The sequence below is a fragment of the Tasmannia lanceolata genome, unplaced genomic scaffold (assembly GCF_043159265.1).
Source record: "Tasmannia lanceolata isolate RefF3 unplaced genomic scaffold, GAP_Taslan_0.1 ptg000008l, whole genome shotgun sequence".
Lineage (NCBI taxonomy): Eukaryota > Viridiplantae > Streptophyta > Magnoliopsida > Canellales > Winteraceae > Tasmannia > Tasmannia lanceolata.
In genome coordinates, this window is record NW_027518685.1 from 64,089,815 (window position 1) to 64,112,909 (window position 23,095).

General features: G+C 40.3%; 1 protein-coding gene across 7 annotated transcripts in view; it reads right to left on the reverse strand.

Moving 5' to 3' along the window:
• Positions 1–23,095, reverse strand: part of LOC143885458 (protein GIGANTEA-like) — a 66,865-nt gene that overhangs the window by 38,109 nt on the left and 5,661 nt on the right. For 3 of the 7 annotated variants that reach the window (XM_077389653.1, XM_077389651.1, XM_077389652.1), the window contains 5 exons: positions 12,072–12,143; positions 11,855–11,909; positions 11,580–11,722; positions 11,076–11,350; positions 7,480–7,538 (listed from right to left, as the gene is read on the reverse strand). In XM_077389653.1, the coding sequence (XP_077245768.1) occupies positions 7,480–7,538; positions 11,076–11,350; positions 11,580–11,722; positions 11,855–11,909; positions 12,072–12,143 (604 nt within the window). Of the gene's footprint in view, positions 1–7,479; positions 7,539–11,075; positions 11,351–11,579; positions 11,723–11,854; positions 11,910–12,071; positions 12,144–23,095 lie in introns of those variants that run through there. The other 4 variants (XM_077389655.1, XM_077389654.1, XM_077389657.1 and 1 more) reach the window with 3 other exon arrangements.

Here is a 23,095-nt window from a genome sequence, read left to right on the forward strand (position 1 = left end):
TTTTCCAAAATTTTAAAGAGACTAGAAAAAAAAAAAAAAAAAGTGTTCGAACCAAAAAAAAAGTAACATTTTTTTTTTGAGAGGTGACATTTTCGTTGATAATAGAAAGGCATTGGGGACCAGGAGTCCCGTCCTGCATTACAAAATCAATAAAACTGGAACGGGCATACCCAGAACCAAGGAACGGCGGAACCTAGCAAAGCAAATTCAACTACAGTATCATTTCCTTGCTTCCTTCAACATGCCATTGGCAGACTTAACGTTGGGACCTCCAAAAACATCTCTCTATGTATTCAGTCCTTTTTACAATCCAAATCACATTGATCTTGAAAGCACCAATATTGACAAAACGTCAGATTTTCATAAGACCAAGGACCAACATACCCAAAGAACTCCTATTCCCACTATCCGAACATCCTACCAAAAAGTTTCTTTTAAAAAACACCATCAACCTGAACATTTTTCCAATTCCAGAATGAGAGATTTGATCTCGTCAAAAAAAGTTTCTTCTGCCGACACTTAGTCTTCTTTACTTAAAGACCTACACTCCGAAGCCTTTTCACTTAAAATCTTTTCTTCCAATTTCCTAATCCCTGCCTCTTTCTTCCTTTCCCAGTTCTGACACCAAAATTTCAGCCGAAATACCGAGATTTCGGGCGAAATTTGGTAAAAAAAAAAAACAATTTTCATTTTTGGAAAGAAATTTCGGGCAAAATCTTTGAAAAAAATAAAAAAATGCATTTTAACGAAATTTCCGCTGAAATTTCCAAAACTTTGGCTGAAATTTAAAAAAAAAATTGGCCGAAATTTGGTAATTTCTCTGAAATTTTGGATTGATTTCGGTTTCGGTCTTGACCGAAATTTCAGATTTCAGGTGAGATTTAAAACCATATCCGTTTGGAATATTCCCTAACTGCCATCCCATATCCGTTTCCTTCCCACCCCCTCATTATTCTAACGCTGATTTCTCCAGCCCTGTACGAATTAGGGTTTCAAAATTCATTGTACTAGATCTATGCTTATTAGCAGCATAATTTAAAAAACATGAAAAACATAAGGAAAAAATTGAAGCAGCTCATTCAAAAAATGAAAAAATAAATACAAAAAAAGATGAAAAACAAAAGAAAGAAAGAAAAAACACTAAAAGTACAAATTCATAAATCTGGCCCGAAAGATGAAGAGAAATATAAGGGCGCGTGTTTGGCAACAATTCTAATTCTGTTTCTTAATTTTTATTCTATTACTTGATTCTGTTTTTGTTTTTTTTTTCTGATTCTGATTATGAAGAATTAGAATCATGTTTGGCAAAAAAATTAATTTGTTTGTTTTTTGAATAGAATCATGTTTGGCTTATGAAATTAATCATTAATTACAATCAAGAGCAATACATGCTTTATAAGAATGGCATACGAGAACAATGCATACATCAACATATAATTAGAAGTACTTTATATACGAGGGAATATAAATATAACAGATAAATTTTCAATACAATAAAGAGGGCAAAAAATACATACACAGTTATCATTTATCATGGAAAATGAGACAGTTTCACCTCAAAATTAACCTCTGGGAGTGAACAAAAGATAACCAGAAAGTCTAATACCATGCTTGTTGAGTTTCTTAAAAGGCACAATGATTCACCATTCAAAAAATAAAAAAAATAAAAAAGGCACATGATTCAAGGTGTATCCAATCATCAACAAAGCTTCAACCCTGAAGAAGCTTGTAGGTGACGAGTATAGAACTATAGATACATGTGGCACACGGTGAGACCATGCCCCTCTTCACCTCCATTAGGAACTCAAAAGTATAAAACCCCAATGTCCTGAAAAATGGCAATCAAGCTGACTTCATGATCGGCCCCTAGTAACCAGAGACCCGAACAAGATCAGGATTCACAATGGTTGTTGCTTCTTACACGGCTTCAACCACACCTCGATCCACTAAATTATCTATTCAATTAAAGATATCATTCCTAAAACCAACCCGACGACGTAAGCTGGCAAACAAATTCCGAAACCCTAACATTCTAAGAAAACCAGACTACAAACTCGTCAAATCAAATAAAATAGGAAACGTGAAAACATAAAAGATCATCTCATTTTGGATTATACAGTGCAGTAACCAGATAAATCAAAGCTAATCTCACGAGCTTTTAAAAAACTAACAGGGAAATTTGGGAATAAATGGGTTGAATCTTGGGAAATTCAGAGATTTTAAAGACTAATTGGATGGGAATTTCGGAAAATGCTTGGGAGATTAGAGGGGAATTTGCTTCTGGGAATAATGATTTTGGAGAGAGAGAGAGAGAGAGAGAGAGAGAGAGAGAGAGAGACGAATGTCATTTAGAGATAAAGGAGTCCCTCTTGAATCCCGATAAACCGATCCATCATTTTCGTTTCATGTTAAAAGTGACTTTTTCGGTTCGGTTTTAACCATTCTGGAGCAGAGAAAACATAAAAAACGATTCCCCTACCACCCGATTTTATCAGCCAAACATATTTTTTCTTATTTTCGACTTCTAAAATCACGAAAAACAAGAATAACATTATTTTTGTAATAACCGACCCGACTGCAAGGGTCGATTATTTTAGGATGCCTAATGGTGGCCTTGGATCATGTGATCAATGGTTAGATCTTGAGGATCTCATTGACCCAAGATCAAGGGCCCTCGTTAAATCTGGAAATTTTAAGTTATGTTAACCGACCCTACCATAAGGGTCGATTATTTTAGGATGTCCATTGGTGGCCTTGGATCATGTGACCAATGGTTAGATCTCGAGGATCTCATGGATCAAAGATCAAGGGCCCTTATTAATTCTGGAATTTCCTAAGTTTTGTACTAAAATCTTTCTAGAAAATATTTTCTTTGAAAAAAATTTCCCAAACACCTTAAAGGGGTGGTCGAATTTCCATAAAGGAAAGGTGGACCCCACATGTGATTTTTCTAGAATTGCCATTTTAAATTAAGACAACTTTTATTTAAAATCCATAAAGGAAGGATTTTCAAAACAAAATCCATAAGGGAGGGAAAGGTTGACTTTCCTCTCCCCTCTTTTAGCAATCAAATCCTATAATATTTTCTTTTGGAAAGAATCCTATTAAATTTGAAATAAAAAATGAGAGGGAAGGTTGCTTGCTAAGCAAGCAAGAGGAGATTTGATTTGATTTAGGAAAGGGAATATTTGGTACCACATTCTTTTAGCATGTGACTTAAAAATCCTAATTTAAATAAAATGGTGATAGCAAAATCTTAAGTGAATCTCCATTAATTTAGAAAGACCCTTTGATTTCAAAATTTGAATTAGAGGAGGGAAAAACCTCATGAAAAGTTTGGTTAGTAAATAGCAAGTACATAAATCAAGTTCTAATTTAGGAAAGAATATTTAATTTTTTGAACAACCAAATTCTTAGAGGAAAACTTAAAAGGCAACCCTCCATATAGTGTTTATTCCTTAACCATTAAGATCACTTAATTAAAGAAAGTCAAACATAAAATCCTAAGAGAATTATATATGCTTGGCTTTTCCCTTTAGGAAATCATTCACACACACAAAAAAAGGGGAAGAAGAAAGAGAAAAATGTCTCCCTCTCCCACATTGCAAAACGTGGGAGAGAGAGAGAGAGAGAGAGAGAGAGATTGAGTGACGGAAGAGAAAAGAAAGAGAGACGGAAAGGAGCGGAAGGCTCGGAAGGGTTGACTTTCTCTAACTTTTGTCATCATCAAACAAGTAAGTACCCTTATTACCTTCCTTTTCTTATAGTGGTTTCTTGGTCCCAAAACGGACCAAATTTAACACTGTTTTTATGTGTTTTTCTTGGTCCCAAAACGGACCAAATTTAACGTTGTAATGAGTAGTTTCCTTGGTCCCAAATCGGACCAGATTTAATACGGCTTTTGTGTGTTCTTCTTGGCCCTAAAATTGACCAAATTTAGCACTATTTTGTGTGTTGTTCTCGGTCCCCAAACGGACCAGGTTTAACACCATTTTGGTTTGTTTTCTAGGTCCCGAAACGGACCAGATTTATGCATTGTTAATGTATGTTTTATAGGTCAAAAAATGGACCAGATTTACACCCTCGTAATGTATGTTTTATAGGTCCCAAAACGGACCAAATTTATACTCTGTTAATGTATGCTTTAAATGTCACAAAACGGTCCAGATTTGTACCCTGTTGATATGTGTTTCCTTGGTCCCAAAACGGTATTTGTGTACTGGTACATGTTTTTACGTATCAAAACTAGACAGATTTAAGGTCAGTTATATGCATTTTTTATATATTAAAACTGGACAGATTTAAAGACCGCTATATGCGTGTTTCTATGTATCAAAACTGGAAACATTTAGAGTCAGATATATGCATGTTTTCGTGTGTTAAAACTGGACAGGTTCTACGTCATTCATATGCGTATTTTATATACCAAAAACGGGACAGTTGTGTCTTATATTTGTATGTGATTGCATCCCAAAAACGGGACAGCAGTGTTCTGTGTTTTTGTGTGCAAGTTCTATGCCCTCAAAGAGGGTAGCAGTCATGTGTTTTTATGTGCATGTTTTATGCCCTCAAACAAGGCAACAATGATGTTTTTCTGTGTGTGAGTTTTATGCCCTCAAACAGCGCAGCAGTCATGTGTTTTTGTGTGTGAGTTTATGTCCTCAAGCAGGGCATCGATCATGTGTTTCTGTGTGTGAGTTCATACCCTCAAACAGGGGCAGTAGGCTTTTCGGTGCATGAGTTTTATGCCCCAGAACATGGCAGCAATAGTGTCATTTGTGTCTTCTTGCTGCCCAAAAACAGGGCAGCAAGAGTCTTCTTCGGGTAAGTATCTTTCCTGTCCAAAGACAAGACAGCAATGGTACGTCTATGTGCATGGGTTTCACTTAAGATAGGGCCTCAACGTAGTACCTGTACGTATTTTTGAAAACTTAAATATAAGGAAAAAAAAATTGACACTGTTATGTTCTATCACTTGACTCCAGGACTATCACACTCTACTACCTGTCAGAAGCCGTCCATTCTTCCCCATTCGTAAGTTAAGGCAGGTGATAGCTAGACTCATCTCTTATGGATATCAATTGAAGTGAATTGGAACGTGATTAGTATCTGTTGTTTTACTTTACTGCAAGTTTAAGTTCATTTTGTTCTGAAACTTTAAGAGATACTGTTTTACGCCATCATGATGTTTTAATTAAAGAAATGCTTTTATGATATTACGATATGAGACGAAAGGTTTCAACCATGAAAATACATGTAAGTAAGAAAAGACATAAGGAAAGAAATGAAAATCGTAAATGAATAAGGGTGATGGGAAGCCATGAGCTACCCCTGATAAACGACTAGACAACATGGGGTAGGCGCAACCCCTGTTGATAACGAAATTCTCTGAAGACCATGAGTCTCTAGGCGGTAGGATCTACCGTAACAAGTCCGCACGGAACCGACCGTGTAGGCCAAGGTAACAGGCAAATGGGAGCTAGAGTGCCTTGGGAAATTTTGATACTTAAAATAAGTTGATCATAAGATTTTTTTTCTTGAAATTTACATTTGTTACATTACGCTCTACATTTCGATTATCTTTGATGTTTCCATAAAATTTTCCTTACCACACTTGTCTTTTAAAATGATATTTCTCATTAACCTGTATCTTTTTATTGATTTCCAATACCTGTTGAGACTGACCATATGATCATGTTGTTCTCACTCAATTTTCATCTCAAGGTCAGAGAACGTAGGAGGCGCATTTGCGAATGAGGATGTCTAGTTCAAGGTTGCCAGAGCGGGAATCGAAAGCGGGAGTCGAAACGGGAATCCAAGGCTCCCAGGGAAAAATCCTACTCAAGGTTGCCAGAGCGGGAATCGAAAGCGGGAATCGAAACGGGAATCGAAGGCTCCCAGGGAAGAATCCTGCTTCCTTGGTCTAGTTCATGGGACAGGAAATGGAGTTAAATAAAGAGTGGAGATGAAGAGCCACGTCAATCTCTACAGTTTAAGTTATTAGTGGAGGAGCGTTTAGTTTCATGGACTTACAGTTATGCCTTTTATTGTAGATGTTGAAATTAAATAATTGTAATGGGATTTTCTTTTAAGTCATGGAATAAGATTTGTAGATGGACGTGTTTGAAGTTAGAATGATTATGTTTTAAAAAAAAATCATGGTAAGTTTGGGACATGTTTTGTTCTTGCTCCTAGTGACCCTTCTCAAAAATCAGGGTCGTTACAATTTTGGATCATAGCCAAACGCACCCTAAGTATATGCCATTGATCAAATAAAAGCAACTCATTTGAAAAGAAAAATGAAACGCCAATGTAAAAATATTGAAAATGGAAAAGAAATGATAGTTATAGCACATGTGGGCAGTTGTCGTTCAAAACATTGCAAAAAACATTAATGTAGAATTGTATTATTAAAAGGAAGCAAACTGTCTGAAAAGAAATGAGTGGAATTAAATACCTCAAAATTAAAAATGGCTAAAACTGATGGTCTAATAATTGATGACTCAATCATTTTTTTTTTTTTTGCGAGCTTAAGAGAAACCAAATCCCCCAAACCCACTTTTAATGTCTTGGAAGTGCTTTCATACACTCTTGGTGCCAGCCTTATTTATTTCATGTACATGCCAAACCATTGTTAGATGAAAGGCACAGAGGACCTAACAAAAGGACCAAGACAGCTCTTTGTAACAGGTGCCACCCCTAGAAATTTGTTATTGGGTGTTTCATGTCTGTTAACTAGGTGAGTAGTAGAAAATCATAGAAACAAATACTGGCTATACTAAAATATCATGATATTTCCTATCGTTTCTAAAAGACAAAACTAATGTCAAAATAATGCCAAGATTTTCATAAATTAAGAATATGATACTTAAGGATCTTCAGAAAATATTGTTTCCTCAATACGTAAACCGAACAATAATAAAAGGAAAGAAAAGATGGAACTCAAGTTCCTGAGAAGATTTAACCTAGTATGAATGGCTAGTAATCAAGCTTGTCCTGTTTGTTATTATTGGAAACATTTATTATTTACCTATTATTCAGTGAGCGGCTTGCATTTTTGGTTTAATAACAAGACATAAGCTTGACTACTAGACATTTATACGAACCATAGAGATGGGGAATGACAAAGTTTACTACATTATATCTTCTACATGAACTTAACAGTACACTCTACCAAGTGCAGCTCTCAATAATTAACTATTGCCTAACAAATCCAAACATGCAGTACAATTGATGATGCCGCAAAAACATATGCAGTAAAAGGAACCAAATTGGTAAGGAAACTATGATAAGCTACTCAAAGGTATTAAAAATGTGATCAAATTTTAAAATAAGCCATCAATTGTTGGCATGGAAAACATTTTTCCAAAAGATAAATGGAAAATCATGGAAAACATTTATGACCAGTGAATGGATAAATTTCAACTATGAACGTAATACAATCAACGTAAAACATCATCTGATACGTATGCCACATACCAGTCGTCGGCGGCTTGAGTTCTCCACCAGCTGCATATTTGCCCATCACTCCACCACACCTAAATAAGCAAAAATGAATAAAGAAACAAAGAGCTCAATAGGATTGAATATCTGTCCATGAATTCCTTGAGTTTTCCTCCAAAATGAATATCTAATCTTTGCAGTACTCTCAGTGCTTCATAAATTAAGTCCCACATTTTTGTCACAGTAACAAAAGATGAGAATTGAAGGCTTACAATGAACACTGCATCCCGGTTAGGGGATAACACCAGTAATTATTCATGCATTGGAATATTCATTATTTGTGGTATACTCGCTTCTTCATGTATTAAACTCAGTAATTTAGTTATCGGATACAACATCAAATAAAAATTCAATCCCGACAATATATGCACAAAATACTGATCGCATAGAAACGATCTAAACTGTTCCATTAGAACTGTACATAGCACAGCTTAAAATGCAAAGAAATAACGAGAGCCTGAAAAAACTATTTATAAACCCAAAACTCAGAAGAAAATCAGAGTGATAAAATTATGAAGACATTGATCAAGCTATTGGAAAAAATTCTCACTAGACCAATGTACGCATATTTCATTGACAGAGGAACTAAAAACCCTTACTTCCTGACCTAAAGGACAACATACATCAAATATCAACCTAAGCTTTTCATTTACTAAGGAAATAAAAAAATTAACTCTCTTACGCAAGCATTGAATATCTTCCTCAAAATTACTCTCACATCATGAGGTAGACATAACAACCAACTTACATCATTGAGTGAAGATGCACCAAAAAAGCATTTAAGGGTAAGCAAAAGGTGTATGCCAGAACCTCAAGAAACTTTCCAGTTCAAAGTTTCATGATCAACATATATGTGAACTAAAAACAGATAGAAATTACATGTTGCACAGCAAGAATATACAGTTATGAATGTTACGTTTAAGTTTTAGGACTGATTAAATCATGATGCAGGACAGTTGGAATAACAGTTATTGTTTGATTTTCGATATCCAGAGAAGGGTAAAAGGGCAGCTAGTTAAAATGGGATGTCTTTTGATAAATACATAAGAGTATTTTTGTCTTTTGTTTTATTTTAGAGATCAATTGACTTTTTCAGTGAGCATGTGACTTCATTATGGGTAGTTTAGTTAGTTCTAGACATTTTATTTTAACTAAAACTGTAGGCATTAGGCTAGAATGTAAAAAGGGGTAGAGATCAATTTTCTTTTGCAGCCCAAATAGTCCCTTATTATTTTCATCCAACCTTGCATGAAGCTCTTATCTAATGAATTTTGAAGTCTTTTGTTTCCTCTACAGCTTCTTTTCCTCTCATATGTCATGTGGGATTGAGATACGGGTGATTTTAGCTCATCTTTAGCTTAAAATCTGGAACTCTAATTTTCTTAGATTTTTGTTCTTTTCATTATCTGATTGCATTAGTTGGTATCATAGCAAGTTCTGACCTACGGATTGATGGACATTGTGGATTTTCTCTTGGGTTCTGTAAGATAAAACCTAGGAAGAGAAATCAAACCGACCCAACTGATCAGCAGGTACCGCACCCGGTTGTTGATCAACAGCAATTGTTGGTCATGATGGAAGATCTAAGGAGGTAAACCCAGTGCTTTGGGCAGTTCATAGCCCCTTCTCAAGATGGAATCAGATCTAAGGCCGAACATTCTGACGGTGTGTTTGCAAACCCTTTTCATGCAGCACATCCACGCAGACCAGTACCTATAAATTTTGATAATAGACATTCGAATAGTGTATTTAAAATACAAATATAAGAATTTAGAGGAGACCTCACAGGAGATGCTTTAATCGATTAGTTGTCCACTGTTGAAAGAATCTTTGATTTGAAAGATGCCTTGGACAACAAGAAAGTGAAATTGGTGATAGTAAAATCAAGGGGAATAGATTCAACATGATGGTGCCAACTTAATATGACGTGCCAAAGATAGGGCAAGCCTAAGATCCTTGATAGGGAAAGTCCTACGAAACTTAGTGAGGCTTTCCTTCCTTACAATCATAGTCAATTGATGTTTCAAAAATTACAAAATTGAAGGCAACAAAACAAATCAGTAGAAGACTACACATAATAACTTTATGAACTTGTTAATAAGAAGCAGTTGAGTGAGAGTGAGGAGAAAAAGATGACACGGCATATTGGTGGGTTGAGGCCTACTATTCAAGATGTCTTGAATCAACAAGAAATATGGAATGTGTCTCAAGCTTGCCAGCATACAAAGGTTGTTGAAATAAAACACAACAGGGGGTTTAACATGTCAGTGATTAACCGAGATTCTTTGGGACAACCAACTGTTATGTAGGGAGCAAGTAGCAACTGTTAAAAATAAGTCCACCAATGTTCCACCTCAAAGGAGCAGCAACAATATTTTTCAGCCACGTCCAAATAGTGGGACAAAAAATTAGATGCTTCAAGTGTGAAGAGGTAACCCACAAATCTATTGATTGTAGAAAATTGAACAGTAGATAAGGAAAACAATTACTTATTGAAGGAGGAGGAGAAGACGATGATCAGGCCGCTCATGGAGAGGATAAAAATGGTGGTTAAGAATTTGATAAAAAAGATTACTAGGTCATGGTCAGAGGTGATACTGGGTTGTCTTTAGTGATGAGCGAGTTTAATCGCAGCCCGATATAAAGATACAAAGGATTGGCTTTGCAAAAATGCATTTCAGTCCACTTGCATTATTGGAGGACGAGTTTGCAAGATGATCATTGATAGCGGTAGTTGCAAAAATAATGTATCGCAAGAGGCGGTCAGCAAACTGGGTATGAAGGCTGACAAGCACCCACAGCCATACAATCTATCCTGGTTCAAGAAAGGCAACGAGGTATAAGTTACTAAAAATTGTTTGGTAAACGTTTTTTAAAGGGCAGCCAATATTATTAAAGGAAGAGGGACAGAGGTGGTCAATACAAGGATGAACAACACAAGCTAAAAGATGATACAACGAGTAGACTAATCAGGGGGTAGAGAATCAAACAAGGCCAGAGATTCCTTCGAGACTCCCACTTTCGCAAGGCTATCCGCCACCATTGTCAGATCGGTGCAAATGATGGAAAATGATTGAGGCCAATCTGACCCAGTCAAACGTCTCATCAAACAAGTTGCCAAACCTCCATGGCAGTTTTTGAAGGCCGTTTAGCCATCGGATCACATTCAATGAGTCCCCTTCCTCCACCAAGTTATCGAGGCCCTCTCTTACTAGGACCAGGAGCCTCGAGCCTTGGTGCATAGCAGAACCTTTTATACTATTAACTGAAAAACTACCTTAGTTTAGCCAGAACATTGTAGACATAAGTATATTCTGAAATTGGTAAAATTAAAGTGCGGCCCAGTGCACAAGGCTCCTGCCATTGCAGGTCGGGGGAGGGCTAGATGTACGCAGCCTTACCCCTGCTTTGCAGAGAGGCTGTTTCCGTGACTCCAACTCGTGACCACCAGGTCACAATGGAGCAACCTTACCGTTGCGCCAAGGCTCGCCCTCTTCTGAAATTGGTACAATTCTTGACTTTAATTGAAATTACAGTTTTGAATCAAAATAAAATAAGGTGACCTCACTTACCAACGAAAATAGTCACTTGTAATACCCAGTGGTGCAGCGAGCAATATATCAGTAATCCAGGGTGATAAAGGCCTTAATGGTTTCCTCTCATTTTCCTGTAGAACTGATTGGCAGGCCTCCCCCTCCCTAGAGTCACTTGTTGTAGCATGACTTCCACTACTACTCCTCTCTGTTTCACTATTCTGATGCTCAGCCTTATAAATTGGGCGATTGTAGTGAGTTAATACCCGTAAAATCTCCCCACACGCCTGAGCCCATTGTTCTGAATATTCTTTCTGTAATTTAAAAAATCGTCATTCATATATGATCATGTCTCCATTTCCCACTAATGAAGTGTATGTTTTGTTCCATCAAATAAAAATGCAAACAGAGATCGGAAAACAAAAGCACTGGTAGTCAAAACCGAACAGTGATGCCCAGGGGAAAAAATAAGAAACCTTTATTAATATTCTTATAAAGTTGAGAGAAAAGTAGCCCAAAATTTTAGTTCCAGTAGTCCCATACCTCACTGCTCGTTCTGACTAAAGAAATGAACGAACTAAAGGGAGGGTCATTCTTATCGTACACCAATGTCCCATCAATTATACATGAGAGAATTGGATGAACAACAGCATGGCCATGCTCTGGGTGATGAAGAACAAAGATTGCTGGAAATTAAGTAAAAGATATAGATAGTCATCATGCTATCTCAAACAAAGAAGAGAAACTAAAATCCAGAAAACAAACGGCATATATATGAACTGTTATTATAAATGATCGGCAGAGAGAAATTTCAATACCCAATACTTCATCCAAGAGGCGGATATCTTTGGACGGATAACAATTCTGAATTAGCTGCAAGGAAAAGAACCAAAAACCAAACAGTCAACTTGTGCACATTTATTCAGATTCATTTACATTCTTAGATATTTCCTAATACTCTCTAAGCAAGTGCATTTGATATGTTTCAAGCTCCATCCAGTATCAAGGTACATAGAAGAGAACAAGGACCCTGACCTCAGCTACGTCATCCGGGAATCGTTCTGAGGTGAATTGACTAAAATATTCAACATAGGCCATAACTTGTGCCTTGACAGGAAAAACATGAAGCATGTCAGTTATTGTAGAAAAACGTGTGGAAACTCCAGGAATAAGACAACAAGCAGGCAATAGCAAAAACTATTGCAACTATAGAACCATTTTAAAAATAAATGCATATATTAAAGAAAAGAAATGCTCACTATGCCTCTAGAGACAAAAATGAATCATAATGGATGTCATTAAACTTCATTAAAATACTTCGGTACAAATTATCCAAAGATTATGTATAAATATATATACACATGTGCCTTTCAAATGAATGCTTTGGATCATTCACATCATGTGGGCCCACATGACTTTTAAAGTTCAAGATCATATAAGCTATCTGAGCTTGAGCTCAGAAACACTTTTCTCATATATAAACCCCCCAAAATGTAAAGGGACACATGCTCATTATGCCACTAGCGACAGATAAAAATAGTAATGGAAGTCGGTAAATATAAATCTGGAGAATACCATATATATATATATATATATATATATATATATATAGAGAGAGAGAGAGAGAGAGAGAATAGAGTTCCTGAGGGTGCCCTCATATAGCTTATATGAGGTGGCTCTCACAAAACATAAGGGGCCCACATTGTTAGGATGATCCGAAGCATTCATTTGAAAGGCCCCATCATAGATAGGGTGTGTACAAAAAATCAGCTCCATTGGATCATCCTAACCCCTCCAAAACTGAGGGCAAAAATGGATAAACACGTTTTGTCCACAAATCTGCCCATTTTTGCCCCCACTTTTGGAGGGGTTAGGATGATCCAATGGAGCTGATTTTTTGTACACACCCTATCTATGATGGGGCCTTTCAAATGAATGCTTAGGATCATCCTAACAATGTGGGCCCCTTATGTTTTGTGAGAGCCACCTCATATAAGCTTATATGAGGGCACCCTCAGGAACTCTATTCTCATATATATATATATATATATATATATATATATATATATATATATATATATATATATATATATATATATATATATATTATGAGGAAAGTGAAGCTACACCGCCGGTGTAGCTAACTTAGCTACACCGCCGGCTTAAAATACAATGGGCTCACATTGTTTTGGTGATCCAAACCATTCATTTGATTGGCCCTCACATAGATAGGGTGTCCACCAAAAATCAGCTCCATAGGATCATCCCAACCCTTCAAACTGTGAAGGCAAAAATTGACAAATTTGTGAAGGTTTTTACACGTTCATTTTTGCCTCCACAAATCGTAGGGTTGGGATGATCCTATGGAGATGATTTTTGGTGGACACCCTATCTATGTGAGGGCCAATCAAATGAATTCTTTGGATCACCAAAACAATGTGGGCCCATTGTATTTTAAGCCGGCGGTGTAGCTAAGTTAGCTACACCGGCGGTGTAGCTTCACTTTCCTCATATATATATATATATATATATATATATATATATATATATATATAGAGAGAGAGAGAGAGAGAGAGAGAAGTGTAGCTACACATACGTGTAGCTAACTTAGCTACACCGACGGCTTAAAATACAGTGGGCCCACATTGTTTGGGCATCCAAACCATTCATTTGATAGGCCCTCACATTGATAGGATGTGCCGAAAAAATCAGCTCCATGGGATGATCCCAACCCTTCAAACTGTGGAGGCAAAAATGGGCAGATTTGTGAAGGTTTTTACACGTCCATTTTTGCCTCCACAAATCGAAGGGTTGGGATGATCCTATGGAGCTGATTTTTTGGGCACACCCTATCTATGTGAGGGCCCATCAAATGAATGGTTTGCATCACCGAAAAAATGTGAGGCCCACTGTATTTTAAGCCGTCGGTGTAGCTAAGTTAGCTACACATTATTTGGATGATCCAAAACATTCATTTGATAGGCCCTGGCATAGATAGGGTGTGCCCAAAAAATCAGCTGCATAGGATCATCCTAACCCTTTGATTTGTGGAGGTTAAAATGGACAGATTTGTGGAGTTTATACGCGTCCATTTTAACCTCCATCAATCGAAGGGTTAGGATGATCCTATGGAGATGATTTTTTAAGCACATCCTATCTATGTCAGGGCCCATCAAATGAATGCTTTGGATCATCAAAACAACGTGGGCTCACTGTGTTTTTAACCTCCACTGCCCATTTTTAACCTCCACAAATCGAAGGGCTAGGATGATCCAATGGAGCTGATTTTTTGGGCACACCCTATCTATGCTAGGGCCCATCAAATGAATGCTTTGGATCATCTAAACAACATGAGCCCACTGTGTTTTTGGTCGGCGGACTAGAGAAGGTTCTCTAGCCGACCGACTAGAAACACTTTCCTCATATAATATATAGGGATTTGCTAGGGACCATCGCAGAAGGCATTTCGCAAGCTGGCTGTTGAATGAGACAGCAGCCACCTCAGATGAATTAAATAAATATGAAATTTTTTGTTGGAAAGTGAGCCTATGTGGCAGCTCTCCCATGCAACAGCCAGCCCACAAAATGCCTTATGCGATGGTGAATAAGACAAAAACTGTACACAAGTGAACCTATGTGGCTGCTCTCTCGTGCAAGAGCCAGTTTGTGAAATGCCTTCTGCGATGTCCCTAGTAAATCTCACACACACACACACACACACACACACACACACACACACACACTAGTAAAAAACCCTGTGCGATGCACGGGCCGACAAAGAACTGTACGGACCACATCATAGGTTGATCCAAACCGTCCATGTGATGGAACACAACATGAATAGGTTGTGTTCGTAAAATAATTTACATAGGCTGATCCTAGCCCTCCAATCTATAGAGGTTTCCATAATTAAAAAAGCATAAAGGAGGGAGGTAGGATTGAAATTATGTGGCTTTAATGGGTGCCTTTGTTAAAAAGCATAAAGGAGGGGATAGGATTGAAAATATGTGGGTTGAATGGGTGCCTTTGTTAAAAAAAGTGATGTGTAATTCAGAGTAGCAGGATTCGTTCCTGGAGTTGGGGATTCGCGATTCCCCGAATCGCGAATCGGAATCGTGATTCGATTCGATTCCCCGATTCTAGGGAATCCCGATTCCCACTTTATAGGAACCCCGATTCCCAGGCGATTCCCTGCGAATCCCCAGCGAATCCCAACTCCCCGGCGACTCCCAACGATTCCCCGGCGAATCCCCGGCGATTCCCCGACGAATCTCCGTCGACTCTCTGGCAAACCCATGATTCCCGCTTCCAACCATCCCAGGAGCCTTCGATTCCCGCTTTCGAATCCCGAATTGAATCCCGCTTTCGATTCCCGCCTTGGCAACCTTGGTGTAATTCTCATAGAATTTTGGGAGAAATTCAAATAATTCTCTCCTTTTCTCTTCTGCTATATATATATATATAGATGACCTCTAGCTCACAAACACTTTTCCCATATGGCTTAAGTGCTAGGTTTAGATTGGAGGGCTTCAAGGTGACGGTTTTCGATCAATCAAGTCTGGCGTCGCCACCACCCTCTGAGCCTCGAGAGCTAGGACTTCTACTAATTCTGGGTAGCCCCTAAATTTTTACCGCATCATTCTGATCGGCGTGGGAGTGCTTGGCTGACCTGGGGTTGTCGTGCTCGGATTCTTGCTAGCTGTTGGACTAAGCTGGTCAAGTTAGAAACTTGTCTCAGCTTGTTAATCCGGCTTCCTTCTTAGGACTGACTAGCGCAGTGAAGTGCCAATAATTGGACTAAGCTAGTCAAGTTAGCAATTTGTTAAGTCAGCTCGTCAATCCAGTCTGCCGCGTCTATAGCTTCTACTTGTCGCACTGGCAAAGGAGCTTCCATTGGGCAGTTATTAGCTTGTGGAGGCGAGTTCTAGGAACTGCGCCTGGGAGGAGACCGCCCTTCTCTGCTGGTGTACAACTCTTTGTTTGTGTCCTTGCTCTTTGTTGAGATAGGAAGAGCAGGAGAAGAGAATGGAATGAATGTGTGAGTTGGAGATGTGCTCCCCCTCACTAGTGTGTGTGTGTGTAGAGAGAGAGAGAGAGAGAGAAGTACAATTACCAAAATGCCCTTAGGCACATATACACCTTATTACACTCCCCCTCAAACTGGAATGTATATATCATGCATTCCTAGCTTGTTACTGTTGAGAGACATGAGAGGAGAGAAGAATGAGAGAGGAGAGAGTGAGTTAGGAAGCTCCCCCTCACTTAGTATTTATATATATAGAGTATAAAGACAATAGGGCCCTTAGGCACATAGACACTTCCAACACTCCCCCTCAAGCTGGAATGTATATATCATACATTCCTCACTTGTTACAGATGTCACCCAACTTAGCTTTACTTAAGGGCTTGGTAAACATATCAACCAACTGATCCACTGATCTAGTAAAAACAATGCATATCTCGCCCTTCTGGATACTGTGACGAATGAAATGGCAATCCACCTCAATGTGTTCAACGACACATTGTTTCATGCCAAACCACATGACAGCATCACTGAATCTCCCAAACCATGCTCTAGGAGATTGTTTTAGGCCACAACGAGATTTCCTCAAACTTCAAATTGAGAAGGACATCTCCTCCTGAGCAACATACCCAGGAGGTTGCTCCATGTACACCTCCTCAGTGAGATCACCATGAAGAAAGGCATTCTTCACATCTAGCTGATAGAGGGGCCAACCATGGTTAATCGCCAAGGAAATCAACATGCGAATAGATGGAATCTTGGCGACGGGAGAGAAGGTCCCAGCGTCGACCCCAAACTGCGTATACCCCTTCACAGCTAATCACGCCTTGAGGCGCTCAACTGTCCCATCCGGTAAGCACTTGATGGAGAAGATCCATCGATAACCCACTGGGCGAGCACCCGAAGGAAGACAAACCAAATCCTAAGTCTGATTGGTCTGAAGGCCACCCATCTCAAGGTCCATAGCAGCACACCATCTGGGGTGAACAAGGGCCTCGACCACAGACGCGACAAAGAAATAGAAGACAAAGAAGACACACAAAGCTTCGAAAGACAGGAGTGAGATTATCATAAGAAACAACGTTAAAAATAGGATGGGCGGTAGAGAGAGAATGAGTAAGAGAAGCAATAGGGGAATCTAAAGCAACATCAAGAGTAGGAAGGGGATGTAATTGAGAGGTAGAAGCCGGTATCTCTGGCTGAAAAGACAGCTCCTCGAGCAGAGGTAGATGGGCATCATGTCTCGGACGCCGCTGATAGGTCCTTGTAATAGGAGGAGGAGCCACTAGTACCTGCAATGGAGGAGAAGAGGACTATACATGCAATGGTGGAGAAGGGGACACAACCGGGGCTGGAAGTACACGAAGGGGAAGAGGGATTCCCGAATCGGGAGGACTGACACTACTCTCATGACAAGTAGTAAAGGACTCGGACTCAAAAAAATGTGACATCAGCGGAAACAAATAATCTGCGTAACCGGGGGCTATAACAACGATAACCCTTCTAGGTATGAAAGGAACCCAGGAATACACAACGCTCGACCCTAGGGTCTAATTTATAGAGACCGGGACTGAGGTTGTGAACAAAGCAAACACAACCAAAGACCTGGTGAGTGAGAGGAAATGGATCCCGCTGAGGATGTAAGACACTGGAGGGAGATTGAACACCTAGAACAGAGGAGGGGAGACGATTAGCCAAGAAATTGGAGGTAAGGATAGCATCACTCCAATAAGCTTTAGGGACCCGCATTTGAAAGAGGAGAGTGTGGGCCACATCAAGTAAATACCGCAATTTCCTCTCAGCAATACCATTTTGTTGAGAGGTGTAAGCACAAGAAGACTGATGCACTATACCATGAGTAGAGAGAAAATCCTGAAAGTTATTAGTGATTGAAAAATATTCCCTAGCTTTATGGGTGCGCAAACACTTCAGTGTACAATGATATTGATTAGTGACCTCAGCATGAAAAGCGTGAAAAGCAGGACAAACCTCATATCGATTTTTCAGTAAGAAGAGCTATGTCATACGAGAGAAGTCGTCAACAAAGACGATAAAATATTTATATCCAACAAAAGATATGGTCCTCGAGGAACCAAATACATCAGAATGGCCCAACTCAAAAGGGCTCGAGACCCGACTAACTAATCTAGATGGAAAGGACACACGATGGTGTTTCCTAAGTTCACAGGACTCGCACTGAAATGACTGTAGAGGCCAAAAACAGTGGGTGTCTGCTGAAGGCGCTGAAGAGAGGGATGGCCAAGGCGACAATGCCACTAGTAGACATCTATGGAGCTATGCAAAACGGCGCATGGGAGCTACAATCCAGACAATAAAGCCCATCGACCTCACGTCCCGAGCCAATCGTCTTCTAGTCAAGGGATCCTGAAAGAGACAATAAGATGGATAAAACGAGACACAACAATTAAGACTTTTGGTTTTTGGTAAGTTTGCTAATAGAAAGTAAACTAAATGGTGATTTAGGAACACAAAGAACGGATGATAAGGTAAGGACTGGATGGGGAGAAATAATACCAACATTGGAGATGGGAGTAGAGCTCCCATCAGCAAGAGTAATAAAGTGAGAAACAAAATGAAGACGTCGAAACTAACTAAGGTGGGAAGGATTACCCGTCATGTAGTTCGAGGCCCGGTAGTCACAAAATGAAGACGTCGAAACTAACTAAGGTGAGAAGGATTACCCGTCATGTGGTTCGAGGCCCCGTAGTCAATAATCCAAGAGCTGAAGCTAGTAAGTAGGGAGGCAAGCGAACTACGTGGTTGTGCGAAACCCGCAGTGGGAGGGTGCTTGCTCAAACGCACGCACTGAAACTCCTCATAGTGCGCCCAGGAAATGACGAAAGCATCATCAGGAACTGCTGGAGCGGCAATAGAAGATGTAGATGCATCAAAAGGACCGACGGCTATAATGTGAGCCGAACGGTGAAGGCAGAGCTCTGGATGTAAGGCATATCAACATGATGGCCCTCCCTCCGACAGTGAGTGCAATACAGTCGGCCACCGCCAAAGATGGGGCCACAACCACGACCACTACAACCTCTACCACGGCCAAAGGAACCACCGCCATGACTAGAACGATCACCAGCATCGTAGGTAACAAGGGCAGAGCCATTAAGAGAGACATCAGAAGAGGAATCACCCACGAGGCACTACTAAGCACGGGAATAAACTTCCGTGAGAGAGGGCGGAGAACCGGAGCAAAGGATTTATTGTCGGAGATGCAGAAAGTCGGGGCCCAAAGTGTCGAAGAAGTAAACAACGCGGAACTGGTCCTATTGTCGGGCTAGAGTAGCCAAGTCAGAGGTGGGGACATAAAAACATCGTGCTGCTGACAAAGGGCTGCAAACTGGCTGTAATAAGTAGAGAGTCACCACGTCAGAGGCGCATCCACTCCGAATAGGTCACACAAATGCGGGTGAGGTTGTTAACCCCAGAATTAAGGAGAGTGGTATGGTCCCATATTTTCTTGGAGGTCGACAGGCATGTCATGGTGCCAATTACATGAGGAGCCATACTCTGCCATAGAAGGGTGCAAATCAGGGCATCATTATGTTCCCACCGAGGATATGTAGGATCATCAGAAGGAGGATCACGACGAATGAAAGTAACTTACCTCAAGCTAGGAGGTAGGTGGCAACAATCACTTTCCAATGAAGATAATTGGACCCGTCTAATTTGACCGTAGTCTTCTGTGGGAATGACACTTCCACAGACGGAGAATAGCTCGAAAAGGGAGCCGAGGGTGAAGGAGTGGAGCAAAGAGGAAGATCCATGATGACAGGGGGATCCATGACGAGAGAGAAAGAAGAAGAAGAAGAAGACTCTCAACCACCACAGCAGAAAGGGAAAAAGATAAAAAAAAAAAAAAAAGAGGACAGTTAAGAGGTGGGTCCTGAAATCATGCCGGGCCTCCAAAAGGGAGCAAGAGTAGATAAAGACATGGTACAATGACCAAGAAGAAGAGTCAAAAGGAGATCGGAGCCGCGGGACAGAAGAGAAATAGACCTAAGGTGATTTAGGCCATGGAAAAGAGGGGTTAGAACCCGAGTGTGAGACGAAGGAACCCGAAGGTCCTTCTTAGATTAAAGCTTAAGCGCTTTTGTTTTTGGTTTTAGGGTGTACGGTTAGGGTTTTGCGAGGGGGAAGGAATTATGGCTAGGCATAAAGGTTTTGTGTGGAGCCGTGAGGGGGAAGAGGGTCTGGGAGGGTTTCCAGCTAGGCGAGGTGGAGGTGTAGGAGGTGGGGCGTGGAGTAAGTTGAATGGTTAGGGTTTGGGTGGAATACGGTGAAGCGTGGAGGAGTGTGGTGAATACGGCAGGGATGGTGGAGGAGCTGTTGTTGGGTGTTGAATACGGCTTGGAGGAGCTATTGCTGGGTGGCGTTAGGAGGCTAGGGCGTGAATACGGCAAGGATGGTGGGTGTTGGGTGGCTAGGATAGCAAGGAGAGTGAGGTGTGGAGGACGTGAGGAGGAAGAAGAAATGGGGTTTCTTTCAAGGTGGTCCCTAGGGCACCAAAACCCTAGGACTCTGATACCATGTCGAGAGACATGAGAGCAGACAAGAATGAGAGAAAGGAAAGAGTAAGTTAGGAGATAGCTCCCCTCACTTGGCATTTATAAATAAAGAGAAAGAGTACAAAGACAATAGTTCCCTTAGGCACACATACACCTTCCAACACTTAGTAAATACATTAGCTAGTTAGTTCACTGATCGAGTGAAAGTTGTGCTTATCTCGTCCTTCTGAATTCTTTGGCGAATGAAGTAATAGTCCACTTCAATATGCTTAGTTCGCTCATGATAAACTGGGTTGATAGCAATGTGGATAGCAGCCTTATTCTCGCAATGTAGAAGAGCTAGGGATGAGGAAGAGAATCCAATCTCAGATAGAAGAGCGCGCAACCAAACGAGCTCTCCACTTGTATGTGACATGGCTCGGCATTCGGCTTCTGCACTTGATTTGGATTCAATAAATTACCCCCAACAAATGTACAATATCCAGCGCTGGAGATCCTTCCCAATCTACATCACAAAATCCTTCCAACTTCTCATATCCATGTCTCTTGAACAAGAGGCCTTTCCGTGGCGTGCTTTTCGAGTCGCAAAAATTTGAATCACTGCTGTCCAGTGGGAGGTATGTACTATGTAGTGCGCTCATGAACTGGCTAACTACCCCTACTGCAAATGAAATATCTGGGCGAGTAACTGTAAGGTAATATAAGCTTTCCAACCAACCGCCTATATCTGCAAGGATCATCTAACAAGTCTCCCTCATCTGGAAGTACCTTTATATTCGGGTCCATGGGAACAATAGCTGGTTTCATACCCAAAGAACCTATTTGATCTAATAGATCTAGTACATATTTCCATTGCGAAAGTAAAAGACCACTATGAGAATAAGCTACCTCAATCGCCAGAAAATATCTTAGACGCCCTAGATCTTTGGTGGAAAATTCTTTTTGCAGGACGGCCTTCAATTTCTGTATGCCCATTGTGTCTCTCCCTGTAATGATAATGTCATCCACATAGACTATGAGAAGAACATACCCAACATTAGACTGATGACTAAACACTGAATGGTCAACTGCACATTGGTTCATGCCAAATCGTATAACAACATAACTAAATCTCCCAAAGCATGATCTAGGAGATTGTTTGAGACCATATAGAGACTTGCGAAGTCAGCAAACTAAGGAGGATATCTCCCGCGAGCAACATACCTAGGAGGTTGCTCCATGTACACCTCCTCAATGAGGTCCCCATGCAGAAAGGCATTCTTGACAACAAGCTGATATAAAGGCCATCCCCGATTCACAGCCAGGGAAATCAATACTCTTAACCGAGGGAATATTGGCAACCAGAGAAAATGTCTTAGTGTAGTCAACCCCGAAAGTCTGTGTATAACCCTTTGCAACCAAGTGCACCTTAAGGCGCTCAACTATCCAAACCGGCAAATATTTGATGGCAAAGATCAAACGATAGCCCACAGGCTGAACACCATGAGGTAGAGGGGCTAAATCCTAAGTATGATTGGCCTGAAGAGCGGCCATCTCAAGATCCATAGCAACACGCCAGCCTGGATAAGTAAAGGCCTCTGCGACAAACTTTGGCAAAGAAACAGATGACAAGAAAGAGACAAAACTACGAAAAATAGGGGTGAGATGATCATATGACCTAAAATGAGAAATGGCATGAGCAGTGGTACAAGAACAAGTGCGAGAAGCAATAAGAGAATTGAAAGGAGCATCAGGAGAGGGAAGAAGAGGTACCTGAGAAGGAGGAGCCAGTATCTTCGGCTGAGAAGATGATGCCTCGGGCATAGGGTGATAGTACGCCGCTAATAGACCTTCAAAGGAGCTGGATGAGGAGCTAGAGTTACCTGCAATGGGGAGGAAGTGGACTCTACAGGGTCAGGGAGGAGGAATAGGAAGAGGCGCCTTAGAGTCTCGCATAACTTTACTACACTCTATGAGAGTAGTAAAGGAGGAGACGAACTCAAAGAGGTGACGTCAGTGGAAATAAATAACCTGCGCAACCAACGGCTATAACATCGATAACCCTTCTAGGTATGAGAGTAGCCCAGAAAGACACTTCTCTCTGCTCGAGGATCCAATTTATCCAGGCCAGGAGAGAGGTTGTGGACAAAACAAACACAACCAAAGACTCGTGGAATAATGGGGAAAGGGATCACGCTGAGGATGTAAGACTTAGAAAGTGGATGTACTATCTAAGAAGGAGGATGGGAGCCGATTAGCCAAGAAATAGGATATACGGATGGCATCGCTCCAGTAGGCTTTAGGAACCCGGATTTGAAATAGAAGAGTGCGGGCCATATGAAGTAAATATCGTAATTTCCTCTTAACTACACAATTTTGTTAAGAGGTGTATGCACAAGAGGACTGATGCACAATGCAATGAGCAAATAAGAAATCCTAAAAACCATTAGATGCAGAAAAGTACAATGCCATGAGCAAATAAGAAATCCTAAAAACCATTAGATGCAGAAAAGTATTCCTTA